Source organism: Rattus rattus, chromosome 16, assembly GCF_011064425.1.
Source record: "Rattus rattus isolate New Zealand chromosome 16, Rrattus_CSIRO_v1, whole genome shotgun sequence".
NCBI lineage: Eukaryota > Metazoa > Chordata > Mammalia > Rodentia > Muridae > Rattus > Rattus rattus.
Window position 1 is genome coordinate 44,128,833 of NC_046169.1, and position 13,918 is coordinate 44,142,750.

A 13,918-nucleotide genomic window follows, 5' to 3' on the forward strand; every position below is an offset into this window, starting at 1 on the left:
CCCAAAATCCAAATAAGTAAATTTAATTGTAGACAGAGACAGATGGGTAGTCTTAATTCCTTCAAGAAACAGGTACAGGAATATGTCATAGAGCAGTGGAGAACAACTTTTAATGTTTTGTCTTTGCTTCATAATTGTATTTTAAAAGACCATGTTCATTAAGATTGTTAGACCTGGGTGTGGTGACTAAAGCATTTACTTGAAACCCAGGTAGCTGAGGAGGATGATCTTGAGTTCAAGGCCAGCCTGTTTCAAAAACCAAAGACTTAACAGAAATGTGCTGTATTTTCAGAGATCCAGCCATATATTAAGTTATATGCAGTTGGTCTCAGCCCATAGCAGATAATTCAGTAGAGAAAACAGCAACCAGGAGCCTGAGGTTCTCAGGCAGAGACATGCTATGCTAGTTCATACGACTAAGGTAGGGAAAACAGCAGGAATAATGGGCTATGGGTTGTAGCTAGGCCAACAATAGGCTGGCAAGGGGCTCTGGACTTTCTTTCAGAATGACAAGGTACAAAATTGTTGAGAAAGCCCACTTCGATCTTCCTGATGGAGACAGTGAGGTCTACAAAGTAGACAAGGGTAGTGGAATGCATACGGAAATGCTAATGTAATGTTCAGAAAACTTAATGTGGGGTGTATAGGTCAAGGCTACTCCTCCATAGAGTTCCACTACTCTAGGATATTCATACAGAACACATGAGTATTTTACTGTGAAGGTAATATTTGGCCCTAATTATGTATATAGAAAGTCTACAAATCACCTGCACATACCTACCTGAAGCGGCATAGGATGGGGCACAGAAGATGTATATCCATGGTGCTATCTGGAGCTGACTTGAGGAAGAGCCAGCACTTCTTATCTGGGCTGCTACAACTGCAGCCTAGTAGATGCCATCTTCAACTCTAACTCTAGTTCAATTATGGAAGAACACAAAAGACCTATGAATGTAGGTTGTTGTGAGTGACTGTCCTCTGAGTCAAGCAATCATTACTTTTGGAGTTCAGCTGTTCCCCTTGTAAAAGGATTGTCCCTACTGGGTTTTCTGACATTTTATATCCCCTTATGAGAACTTTACCTGAATATGTAGTTGCTCCCTACCATCTGCTGTATTTGGAGAAACCAGAGTCTAGAGTGGGAAAGAACAGGGAAGGGGTGCTCTATCTGTGCCATTACCGGGAAGCCCTCCTTGCAGGGTAGAGGATTTCCAACTGCACCCACATTCATGTAATTACCTCTCTCAGCCATGCTCTGTAAAGAACCCCACTAATCTCACTGCTTCCCCAGAGTGAACACTGTTGTTTACCTCTCAGGTCGCCACCCAGTTTATTTTGGGAGCCAGGATCTCGTCATTGTAAGAGCCACGGGGATGGATATAGAAATAGTGTAGTTATACAAAGGTTGGCAAAGGGTAGTGAAAGACAGATTCTAAGAATTCTTACTTAGGCTGGGGGACCGTTCAATGGTTACCCACTGTGGTGGCTTGAATGAAAATGGCCCTTACAGACTCACGGGGAGTGGCATTATTGGGAGTGTGGCCTTGTCAGAGGAAGCATCACAGGGGTGGGCTTTGAAGTATCAGTGTTATCCTTTCTGCTGCCTGCTGACCCAGCTGCAGAACTCTTAGCTACTTCTCTAGCACCACATCTGCCTTTGTGCTGCCACACTTCCCACCATGACAATAAAGACTAAACCTCTGAACAGTAAGCCAGCTCCAATTAAATGTTTTCCTTTATGAGAGTGGTGGTTGCAAGGCAGTGGGGTGGTGCATGCCTTTAATTCCAGCACATGGGAGGACGAGGCAGGAGGATCTAGAGAGTAAGATCCAGGACAGCCAGATGGAGGCCTAACAGATCCTGTCTCAAAATACAAATCAAACAAGAAAAACTGAAAAAGAAAAAAGAATGTTCACAATTTTATCTTGTTTAGAGTTTACTTTTGTGTTTAGTGTTAAGTAGAGAGCAAGCTTATTTTTTTCTAAATAGGCTTTTGCCTAGCTCCCATTTATACCTGAATGCGGGTGGGTGACACACACACATGCACATTGCTGTGGTCATGGTGTCTCATCATAGCAACAGAAACTCAAACTAAGACACCCACCATGGATGGCAGGGGTGTTAAATAACCCACTTTGTAGTTCCCTCATAACTTGCTTCTAATACTGCGTGAGCAATCAGGTTTCTGAGTGCCTCAGGAATTTATATAAACTTCTCCTTTACAGTACTTGATTTAAACTCTGTGGCTTATTAATAACTTTTAGCTGAAATAGGTCTGTATAATTCATTGATCAAAAATAAAGGATTAATGAAAAAGAAAAAATTGCTTGAGATATGAAAATTAACCCAGCAGAAACTGGTCAGCTCAAGAGCACTGGGCAGACAGGCTCCCAACATCCTCTGCTCATGCACATGATTTTGCAAGTGTGCTCCTTCTTCATGGTGATGGTGGATGCAGGCCAATGAAGAGACATGGTTACCATGCTACTTCTGCTGGTCTCACACAACAAGGAGTGAATCTTCGTATCCTACCCTCAAACGTTGATAGGACACAATTACCTTTTAAAATAGTGTGAAAACTACATGAGCTACAAAAGCTACTCCCAAATATGACAAAACGCTAGCGCTAAGAAGGAAGCCCTCCCCAATGAATTATGAAAACCTTTACCAAAAATAGTTTATTGCATAAAATGTAAGGAGTTCCCAAGCACACTTATATTAAAAAAAGAAGGCAAAACAATAACAGCAACAACATGCCTTTTTAAAGTTACAGTTTGTTACCAGTGATGACAGTTTCCCTGGGAAAGCCCCAACATGAAGACTGACTCCCTTGTAAGATAACTTTTTATAGAAATGAGAAACTCAAAAAGCACTGAAATGTTGGACCCTCCAAACTGTACATGGACCCAAAGATCCTGTCAGAACCTACGACCACTACAGAGTAGACTGGGCTAGATTTCCAAACTACTGAGCATGTTAGATTGAGACTCGAGATATCTCATGCCACAGTATTATTTTTATCACAGGGGTCCTCTGAGGCTCCAGGACTTTTCAAATATGATGGTCCCTTTTAAATCCAGAATCTTCTCCTGCCAATTTTTGTTTCAAAATATATGAAAAATATATATCATTGTGACCTATAAGCCTATGGCTTTTACAGTGTCCACATACTGGAAAGTTTATTTTGAAATGGAGAAGAATTTAACCAAGCTTTTTGATATATGCACTAAGACTACCTTCTGAGCTCCCTGTATCCCACGTCCACGTAAAGTCAGCCTCACATCTCTCAAAATCATTGCCTGCTCCCATGGTGTAAAAATCTAAAATCACAGCATCAATTGGATGTCTACCATAAAAACAAAGATAGAAATTTCATGGTAATTTTTAAACATAAGAAAACTAATAGTATAAAGCATGCAAGCCAAGGTGTCCAGTATAGGACAAGATTCAGCATATATGATATATGCAGAAATGGTACACAATGGTGTGAGCCCGCCTGAGAAAGCAATTCTCCATACCTGCCTGCAGTTTTTCATGAGCAAACTAAAACCCCCAGGTCTGGCTGCAGAGGCAACAGTAGTCAAGCCATATTCACTCAGGAATAAGCTCAAGGAGGCCAAGTACAATAGAAATAAGAGGGGAAAATAGAAGGGAAAAACTCAAAACAAACAAACAAACAAACAAACAAAAAAAAAGGGAACCTGAAAACTCAACTTCAATGTGACTTAAAGAGCCCTAAGAGAATCCCGGCTCCAATCTAAGAGTCCTCTGAATCACAACTGTGAGAAAAGACACACTGACATGCAAAGAGGGACAGAGAAAGAAGCCAAGACATGTCAGACCTTTCATGGAACCAAGAGGAACCTAGCCAAGGATTCACAAGGCAGACTACAAAGTTTAGAAGAAGTGACATTTCTGAGGGTATACGTGCATATGGGACAGCAAAGCAACCGAAGAAATGGGTTAAGACATGAAAACAACCTTCACCTGAATGAGTTCAGAATTAGCTTATCCTCCCCCAGACAACACAATCAACAAAACTCACTTGAAGATCTCTTTACATAGGAGAAACTAGCTCTGTTGCAGAGTAAGTCCAAACCAAGAGCTATTTCTTGGTTTTGACATTAAAAATACAAAATAAATAATGTAAATTACCATCTTTTTCTAATTTCTAACTTAGAGATTAAAAGGGTTTATTTACAATAACGTTTTAAAGATTTTTTTAAGATTAACCCTGTACAAGTGATATACACACTTCAAAGTCCCAATACTTGCTAAAGAATATTTTTCAAACACCAGACATCACTGCTGATAATTCTACTTTAACCACATCATTTACAGCTCTAATAGGATATTATAAGAGAACACAGATTAAAAATGCCATACTGATTTTCCATAAAATAGACAAGAAACCCACTCAAAGACACCAACTAGCTGATCACGCTTACAGCTTCCTTCAGGTCTTTCTCCCTTTTCCTTCTAACACTGTTCCAGATCGTTTCTCTTGTTGTTCCAGCTTGTCTGTCTTTCTAAGTCATGGTTCATGTAACCCAGTCTTGCCTCAAACTTGCTGTGTAGCTGAAAACTAGTCTTGAACAGATTCGCCTCCTGATTCTACCTCCCAAGTGCTGGGGTTACAGTCATGGATCAAAAACCTACTTTATTTTAAATTTTCTTCACAAGCATTCACAAAGATTACAGACTTCAAGTCAGGTGTTCTATGTAAATATTATTATGATTTGGGAAGCAGACGGCAATAAATCACACACTTAGTGCTGACTTTAAACAAGGCTTTTGTCTTTTAACCCTGTCTCAGAAAACCAAAGTGCCTACCTTCTTCCAGGTATTACTCTGGCTTGTTGTGCCACAAGTATTCAATAGAGGTCCATGGTGGCTCCTGATGGCCACAGACAGACATTCACTGTTTCATAAACACCATCTTTGGGACACAGTGTTTGCAGCCTATAACCCACAGCCCAAGGCTGCCTCCACCAGTGTTCTCCAAATATCAGGTCAGTATGAGGAGACCTTGGAGGTCCTTTTGTCCCCTGCTAACTGACCTCAAGGCCTGACTGGCCCTGCCTGTTGGTAAGCCAAAGTGAGTAAAACCACGTAAGGCCACAGACCTGAGAGGTCAGTGTTATTAATTCATGGACATGTTGGTAGAAAAGACCCTCAGAAATGAAAAGACTAAAACTAACACAATTCTTTCTGTGCCAAGAGTATTTGGTTTTAGGATGCATAGAAAATAAGTTATACTTCTTAAAATACATTTTTAAACTGACACCCCTACAGCTACATGTATACTGTTTCCCAGTAGCAAATTTTCAAAGGGAAATCAGTAGTAAAACAATTAGATCCTTAAATAACATAGGTGTATGTTTTCAAAAGACTTTTGGTATTTATATATATACATCCTATTTAGGTAGAATAGTTTGAAAGGCAAATGAAATAAAAAGCAAAAGGTGTAAATAAAAACTCATTTATGTAGGAAAGTAAAGGTCTTATGTGTGTCTGAGCCACACATGAAGTTCTCTCCTTCTGCAAGTGACTGTTCAGATATACACACTCAGGCTTCACCAGCAGTCCAAACTCTGATGTTTTTAAGAATTGGTCATTTCATGGGAAAAGCTATGACTATGTTTTTAATTCTTGCCTCATCCCTTTATTTATTTATTTTGAGACAAGAGTCTCTCTTTGTAGCCCTGGCTGTTCTGGAACTATTGATCTGTAGACCAGGCTGGCCTCAAACTCATAGAGATCATGCCTACATCTGCCTCCTGGTGCTGGGATTAAAAGTGTGTGCCACCACCTCCCAGATGTTTGTTATTTTAATCCTTGATAAAAAGTAAAGGGAAATTTAAGTAATTTCTTAAAAAACGAAAAAAAAAAAAAAAAGCCACCAGAGCATTCAATCAAATAAATAATATTGACAAGAGTATTCCTTCAACAGCCACAAATACTTGGTGATAAGGACAACAGTGGTCATTGGCCCAGCCCTTCTCCAGGAACACTGTTTTGATTGTGTACTTTTGTGTCTCCCCGGGCATGGGCATGCTCTGCTGGGGCAGCTTCCACCTGAGCCCACGAGGACAGGGACTCATGCACAGTGATGGTATGCTCCTCCATCTGGCGCTGTAGACTGTCCATTTCCTGCCTGGGGAGACAGAAGGCAGAAGAAATCCTAAATCATACAAGGATCAGATAGAACCCCAGCCACGGCTCTAACAAACTACAGTGGATACAATGGGCTCACCACCGGTCATATGTGTTTCTCTACCAATAAGTGTATCACAGACCAGCAAAATCAGCTGGAATCTGTTTTCTGTTATTAACAAAATCTCCATCTATCAATTTTACTAATGAAGACTCAGGAGCCAGATGCTGGGGTGAAAGCCTGCTAACGCAGAAAGGCAGAGAAAACGTCCAGCTGACTTCCCTCCTCAGCCACAACCCAAAGGAAAAGGAAACTCTCCTTCTTCACCCAGTCTCAAAACCCCCTCAAACTTAATGTTCCACCCTTCCACATCCTTTGATCTCTCTATCTATCCTCCTGACTTCCTCTTTTTTTTTTCTTTTTTTCTGAGCTGGGGACCGAACCCAGGGCCTTGCCCTTGCTAGTCAAGCGCCTACCACTGAGCTAAATCCCCAACCCCTGACTTCCTCTTATTCTCTGTTTTTTCCCCTATGTTCACTCCCTGCCAACTGGTTGATTGCTTCTCCTTTAGACTTATGGTTGACTTTATTTAATCCTGTTTACGATAAACAGAAAGCTGTTGGATTAAAGTGTGTGCTGGGCTGAGATACATCACAACTAGAAACAGGTTTTTCCAGTAGATAATACAACCATGGGGTTGCATCAAATATCCTGCAAAGAAAGCAAAAACTCTTGACACTTTTTTTCCACTCTGGGCAGAAACCAGCAAACAGTCAGACACAGGCTTCTGTTTTCTGAGCGGTGCTTCCGTTGGGACACTGACCTGAAGGCCTGATGCCAATGTTTAGAAGCTGTACCTGGGGCTACTGTAGCCCATGATTTCCCTCAGCAAGGTCTCCTGCCTATCAAGGGCCCATGTGCTAGGTTGCCCCTGGTGCTAGTTTCCTCTGTCCTCAGCCAAGAGGCTCAGTAACACCTGACCTTTCAAGGGACCACCAAGATTTACTTAGCTGTTTTCACCTTACAACATGGACCCCAGAAGCTCTGCCAGTAAAAATCCTTTATTTCACAAGGGCTTCAAAGACATAGGCACTCTACAAACAACATAAGATATGCCCCCAGGAAAAACATATGTCTAAATACTGAGCAAAATGGGCCATAGAAAACAAATCATACTTGAGCTGCTGCAAACAGCTGTTGAGATTCTTCAGGGGCTCCTTGCTCACAGCGGGTGGGGGCCTCAGCAGCTCCTCCAGCAGTGAGGCTGGGACAGGGCAGTCTGGTATCTTGATGGGTGTTGCTGGACTGGATGAGCTGGACTCACCTTTTGGCTCTTTCTTCTGTTTGTAAAAGTACACCATTAGCTTTCTTCATTCTCTACTGTGACAACTGAACCTCCCTGCATCCCCACTCTGAGAAGAGGGCTGAATTGCTAGGTCTGTGAAGACGGTCGGAGAGTTAGTAGTTAAGATTTACTAGCCAGTCCAGTAGTCCTAATGCACTTAGTTAAGCACAAACCACTTGTGCACTGTCCCTCAGGAGAAATAACTGAACATGGCATCAGAGCTCTCTTACAGGAGTTCCCGAAGATATAAGCCTACACTTGAGGTTCACTAAGAAATTAGGCAATATTTACTTCGATTGTGCAAAAATTATCTGCCAGCGATCTCAAACCCTCCATCAGGGCTGATACTGCATGAAACTCCCACCTGAGCCAAGCTGATGGCACCATGACTCACAATGGCGGCACATCCTGGCTGGGTTCATTAGTTGGAAATAGTATCACAGCAAGACGATATGTGTTCAAGAAGAGAACAAATATGCTCTTGAACAAGGTAACAAAATAAAGTTGTTTGGCCACTGTCCAAGCAGAATTCTTTATGATCTTTGTGCACAAGATAGTTCAATGTTGGTTAAGTGTTTTAATCTGTGAATGACTAGAAAACCAATCTAGACCTGCCAATCTCTTGCCTGCCCACCCCCATCCCCAGCCAAAATCTAAGTGAGGTAGACCGTTAACTTGTGAGGGACGCAGCCTAAATCCAACCTTGGCTGCACCGCGGCGGAGATCCAGCTTGAGCTGTTGGTTCTGCTGCAGCAGAGTCTTCATGTTGTTCTTCAGTTCAGACACTTTGGCTTGAAGCATAAACTTATCCTTCTGGGTCTCAGACAGATCTTCCTGAACCGTTTCCAACTCAGACTTGATAGTCTAAGGAAAATGATCAGACACTTTTGTAAAGCTAAAAGATCATAGTGAGTCGCTCATGCCTACAATCCCAGCACTGGTGAGGCTCAGGAGGCAGGATTCAGAGGTCAAGGCCAGTACTAATACTGACTGGCACAACTTGAGATTCGTCCCTTGGACAAGAACCAATTCCCGACACTATTAATGATACTCTCTTACACTAACAGCAAGGAGCCTAGCATAACGGTTCTCTCAGAGGTTCCACCCAGCAGCTGACTGAAAAAGATGCAGAGACCCACAGCCAAACATTAGACAGAGCTTGGGGAGTCTCATGAAAGAGACATGGGGAAGATTGAGGGCCCTAGAGGGATAGAACACCACAGGAAGACCAACAGAGTCAACTAACATGGACCCTTGGGGGCTCCCAAAGACTGAACCACCAACCAAAAAGCAGATAGGGACTGGACCCAGCCCCTCACATATATATGTAGCAGATGTGCAGCTTGGCCTTCACACCCGTCCCCCAACAACTGGAGTGGGGGGATGTCCCTGAATCTGTTGCCTGCCTATGGATCCTATTCCCCTAACTGGGCTGCCTTGTCTGGCCTCAGTGGGAGAGGACATGCTTAGTCCTGCAATGACTTGATGTGCCAGGTGGATTGGTATGCAGAGGGGCTCCCCCCACCCCCCAGTCTTAGAGAAGACGAAGGAGGATGGGAGGAGGGACTGTGTGAGAGAACTGGGAGGAGGGGAGGGCTTTGATCAGGATGTTAATTAATGGGAAAAAAAAAGAGTTCAAGGCCAGTTTTAGCTACATATCAAACTGAGGTCATAAGAGCTGGGCTCCATAAGAGGCTGTCTCAAAAAGTAAACATCTTAAAACACACTTTAAGATGTTAACTTGTATGTCAGTTTGGGCAACATATTTTTCCCTAGGATAAGTTTTCTTTTCATCTAAGCAGTTTCCTAGGCACTGACAAGTTCACTGATATCAAACCATTGACTTTAAAAAAATCTTTATCGTGTTTTGTTTTTTTTTTTTTTTTTCCTATTCTTTTTTTCGGAGCTGGGGACCGAACCCAGGGCCTTGCGCTTGCTAGGCAAGCGCTCTACCACTGAGCCAAATCCCCAACCCCCTTTATCGTGTTTTTTTTTTTTTTTTTCAGAGCTGAGGACCGAACCCAGGGCCTTGCGCTTGCTAGGCAAGCGCTCTACCACTGAGCTAAATCCCCAACCCCTTTTATTGTGTTTTTAATTATATGTATCTGTGTCTGTGCATGGGTATGTGCACATGAGCACAGGTGCCTGTAGAGGCCAGAAGAGAAAACTGGAATTTCTAGAGCTGGAGTTGCTTATGTGTGTTTCTGTGTAGCACAAACACACAAGAGCCCTCAGAAGCCAAAAGTGGTTGCTGAATTTCCTGGAGCTGCAATTACAGGGAGCTGTGAGCTACTGAGTGAGTGCTGGGAACCAAGCCCAGGTCCTTTGCAAGAGCAGGAAGTGCTCGTAATTGTTGAGCATCACTGCAGCACCCCTGACAGTCAACATGGAGCCCTTTGCAAACAGCAAATCTGCATCGCCAGCCCCAAAGAATCTTTAAATTCCAAAGTCAGTTACTAGAATAAGATAAATCATTCTTAAAAACACAGTACAAAGCAATCTAATAAGTTCTGCCCCCCCCCTTTTTTTTTTAACAAGTGAGGAGTATTAGCAAGTTATGTTTCTGGTCCTTTCCCTGAGTAGTAAAGACTACTCATTTGAGCCTTCATGGAGAAGTTGATCATAATAAGCACAAATTGCATATTGATACTACTCACTGGACTACTCGCTGGAGCTAAAGAAAAACCATGTTCCAGGTACATACACTTCATATAGCTTAACAAAGGGGTAGTGCTTGAATTTCCCTCAGTTTCTCCTCCATCCAGTGTGTGACCTGAACCAGATAACCATGCTGTGCCTCATTCTAAAACGGAAACAATGTCTTCAGATTACTGGGGTGGCGTCAGGGAGCCTACACGTGATCCACTTCAGTGAGAACTCCTGGTACATGTGTAACACTCAGCCTGGCTGGAACTGCACCATTTCAACACAGAAACAGGACCCTGGACAGGGGCAGGACCGACCTGCAGTGTCTGTTGTGTACCCTCGAGTTCTTTCTTGCCCTGGTGCTCTGTCAAGTCAAGCTGCTGCTTCAGGGACTGAATCTCTCGTTCTTTCTGATCCAATTCCCATTTGAGATCTTCCATCTAAAGAATAAAATCACATGACTAAGATAATTTTAAAATGCTGTATTATTCTGTAAAGCAGTTCTAAGGAATGTCTATTCATCTTTTAGTATTATATTTAAAAAAGCATACACTTTCTGTCTGAGCAGTAGGAAAACAGGGACCTGGCTGTTACCTCTTGGCTCCCTGTTGGTTGCTGGCTCCTCTGTTCTTCGAGCTTCTTCTGCAGGAGCTGGAGCTGGGTCCTAGCTTCTGCCAGCTCAGTCTGGAATTGAGCTATTTCTTGAGAATGCTTTCCCTCCTGAATCCTGGCATTTAAACAAACAAACAAACAAACAGACAGACAAACAGGTTAAAAATGACAGAATTCTCTCAATTTGTCCTCCAAGGATGTCATGGTGAGACCTTTACCCTTGGCCATACACAGTATAAAGTCCTTCCAGTGCTCTACCCCTCCCTAACCCTGCAAAGTCTTCTGCACTCTGGACACTTCGCAAAGCTCAGATTACGGTGCTGTCAGACACTTTCACAACAAAATAAACAAATGCCTCTGAGGCTTCTGTAGAGGTGTGTGTGCAGCCTAGGTCTATCCTGCCCCTTTCCTCACGTCGGAGTTGATACTCTGTTAGTGTGATGCTACAATGGATCTCAAAACATCCAGGATATCCCTTGACTAAGGGTTCAAGTGGGGGTTCTTTCTATTCCAGGAAGAAGTCAAGGAAGAGCTGGGTTATGGTTAAACTCAGACTTCCTAAGAAAGGAGTCAGATAATTCTGTTCTTTTGACTTGCCCTGATTGGTATCTTAGGAAAAGACAGATGATTCTTGCTGTGAGATCCAAAATGAAATAAAAATGACAGAAAACCCTAATTGCTCTGATGCAGTCAGTATATGGAATTGACAGCGATCGCCATGGCCAGCCCTGGAGTATACTTGTGCAAGCATCAGGCACTCACTGGAGCTCATCCACCTCGGCCTGCAGTGTCTGTACCAGGTGTTCTTTGGCCTGCAATTCTTTCTTCACCTCACTCAGCTCCAAAGTCGCTGCCTTAAAGTGGCGGCGGTTGTGCCCAGCTTCCACCCTGGCAGCAGCCATCTAGAAGAAAGTGAAGAAGTTGACATTCCTCACACACAAGTTGTACCATGATGACTGCAACAAGTTTGATGGAATTTCCAGTGGCAGCACTGAAGCCCCTCAAACCCATGTAGGACCAATCGCTTCTTTTTTCCTCTCAAGACTAACTTACCGATAAAGATGAAGGTAACTGTCTGTACGTTTAGCATGCAGTGGACCAGTAACATGTAGCTGACAGACTGCTGAATGAATAAAATTCAATCACAGTTTCTTAGTTTAAATAGGTTTTATATTCCTCAACTATATTTGTTTATTAGTAATTAAGAGTATTCCTAGTTCTTTTCTTGTCTGCTTTTGAGACAGGGTTTTTCTGTGTAACAGCCTGGCTGTCCTGGAACTCTCTCTGTAGACCACGCTGGCCTCAAATTCACAGAGATCCGCCTGCTTCTGCCTCCTGAGTAAAGGCAAGTACCACCATTTCCAGCCACCCCTAATTCTTATATTTCCATCTAGTTGTAATAAAAAGTTAATCCTATTCTTAATGTAACTGGCATTCTCTGAATATTTGGTGATTTTCAAAGTCAACAATAGATTCTCACAAGATTTCCAAGCAAATTCTTGAATGCATAAAAAAAATTGCATTTTCTTTTCTAACAGTTTAGAAATATTAGAGAAACAATTACAGCTGTCTGTGCAGCAACATTGTGCTTAGCACTTTAGAGGATTAGGGCTCACTACAAAGAAGAAAAAAGAAGGCACGATCAGTATCATCACTACTTCTGCACTGTGCTCTATACTTTCACTTTAATGGTCCTTCAAATTGTGTCACAGATTATTTTGGTCAGGTTGTTTCCATTCAAAATGTCTGCTTTTAAAATGAGAACCAAAGAGATTTACAAATGGACAGTGTGCAGAGAATGAGAAATTTCAGAGTGCTCAATCCTAAATCAGGTATCTTCATCAAATCCTTCCCTTCAGGGCTCAGGAAGATACATATTCAAAAAAGGGGTGGAGAACCAGAGGGGATGGATGTTGTCTTCCAAACACAGCAGGACTGAAACACGTAAGAACTGACAGAAACTGTGACAGCACACACAGGGTCCAAACAATGAGAAGGGTAAGTGCACAGGGACTCCCAACTCAAGCAAGAAACTATCTGCCAGTGATACCCACTTACAAAGAGAAAAAGTTTTATTCAGTGGAATCTCACTGGGTATTAACCACACCTCAGGCCAGAACCCATGCTCAGGAGTAGTTGGCCAACACAAAATGAACTCAATGGCCTTTTTTTTTTTTTTTTAAAGTTTCTCTTATTTGCCTATTTTTAGAGAAGGAAAGGGTATATATAGAGTTGGGTAGAGGGATAGGAAGATCTGGGAAAAGTTGGGGAAGGGAAAAGCATGATCAGAATAGATTGTATAAAAATGTTTTGTTTTGTTTTCTTTTTTTCGGGGCTGGGGACCGAACCCAGGACCTTGCGCTTCCTAGGCAAGCGCTCTACCACTGAGCCAAATCCCCAACCCCATAAAAATGTTTTAATATGAGAAAAAAAAAGACTACTTTTAAAACAAGTAAAACACACACACACACGGTTCTTAAAACGTTCTCCAGATGGGCATTGACATATACACTTTTTTTTCTTTTTTTTTTTTTTTTTTTTTTTTTTTTTTTTTTTTTTGAGCTGGGGACGAACCCAGGGCCTTTGCTGCTAGGCAAGAGCTCTACCCGCTGAGCTAAATCCCCAACCCGACATATACACTCTTAATCCTAACACTTGGGGGGCAGATCTCTGTGTGCTTGAAGCAAGCCTGGCCTACACTATAATAAGTTCAGCCAGCCTAGGCTACTACATAGGAAGACCCTGTCTAAGAAAAAACAAACCCCAAAACAAACATCTCCCACAAATTTTCTTTTCCTTCTGAAGTTTCCAAAGTTCATTATCAATGTCTTATAGGCTAGAGAGATGTATCAGTGATTAAAGTACTTGCCATGATAGCAAGAGGACCAGAATTCATTATCACTAGTGTCTACATAAGAACAAAGTGTGCATGGTAGGCCATCTGAAATGGACAGCATTAAAAGGCAAAGATAGGATCCCCAAGGAGACTAGCCATCAGCAGACTTTAGATTTAATTAAGAGATCCTGTCTCAAAGGATAAGGTGAAAAATCAATCAAGGACGATTCCAAACACTAGCCTTAGGTCTCCATGTGCAAGCACACAGTCATGAACTAACATCTGCATATACAGATGTGCCCAACAAATGCAAACATGCATA

General features: G+C 42.3%; 1 protein-coding gene across 5 annotated transcripts in view; it reads right to left on the minus strand.

Annotated features, from left to right (window-relative positions):
- Positions 1-2,663: 2,663 nt before the first annotated feature.
- The window catches only part of Golga3 (golgin A3), a 48,447-nt gene continuing 37,192 nt past the window's right edge, over positions 2,664-13,918 (minus strand). For 4 of the 5 annotated variants that reach the window (XM_032886888.1, XM_032886885.1, XM_032886886.1 and 1 more), the window contains exons 19-24: positions 11,523-11,662; positions 10,743-10,875; positions 10,466-10,588; positions 8,205-8,366; positions 7,334-7,497; positions 5,911-6,157 (exon numbers count right to left, since the gene is read on the minus strand). In XM_032886888.1, the coding sequence (XP_032742779.1) occupies positions 5,986-6,157; positions 7,334-7,497; positions 8,205-8,366; positions 10,466-10,588; positions 10,743-10,875; positions 11,523-11,662 (894 nt within the window). In that variant the 3' untranslated portion in view covers positions 5,911-5,985. Of the gene's footprint in view, positions 6,158-7,333; positions 7,498-8,204; positions 8,367-10,465; positions 10,589-10,742; positions 10,876-11,522; positions 11,663-13,918 lie in introns of all 5 variants that reach the window. The other variant, XM_032886884.1, reaches the window with a different exon arrangement.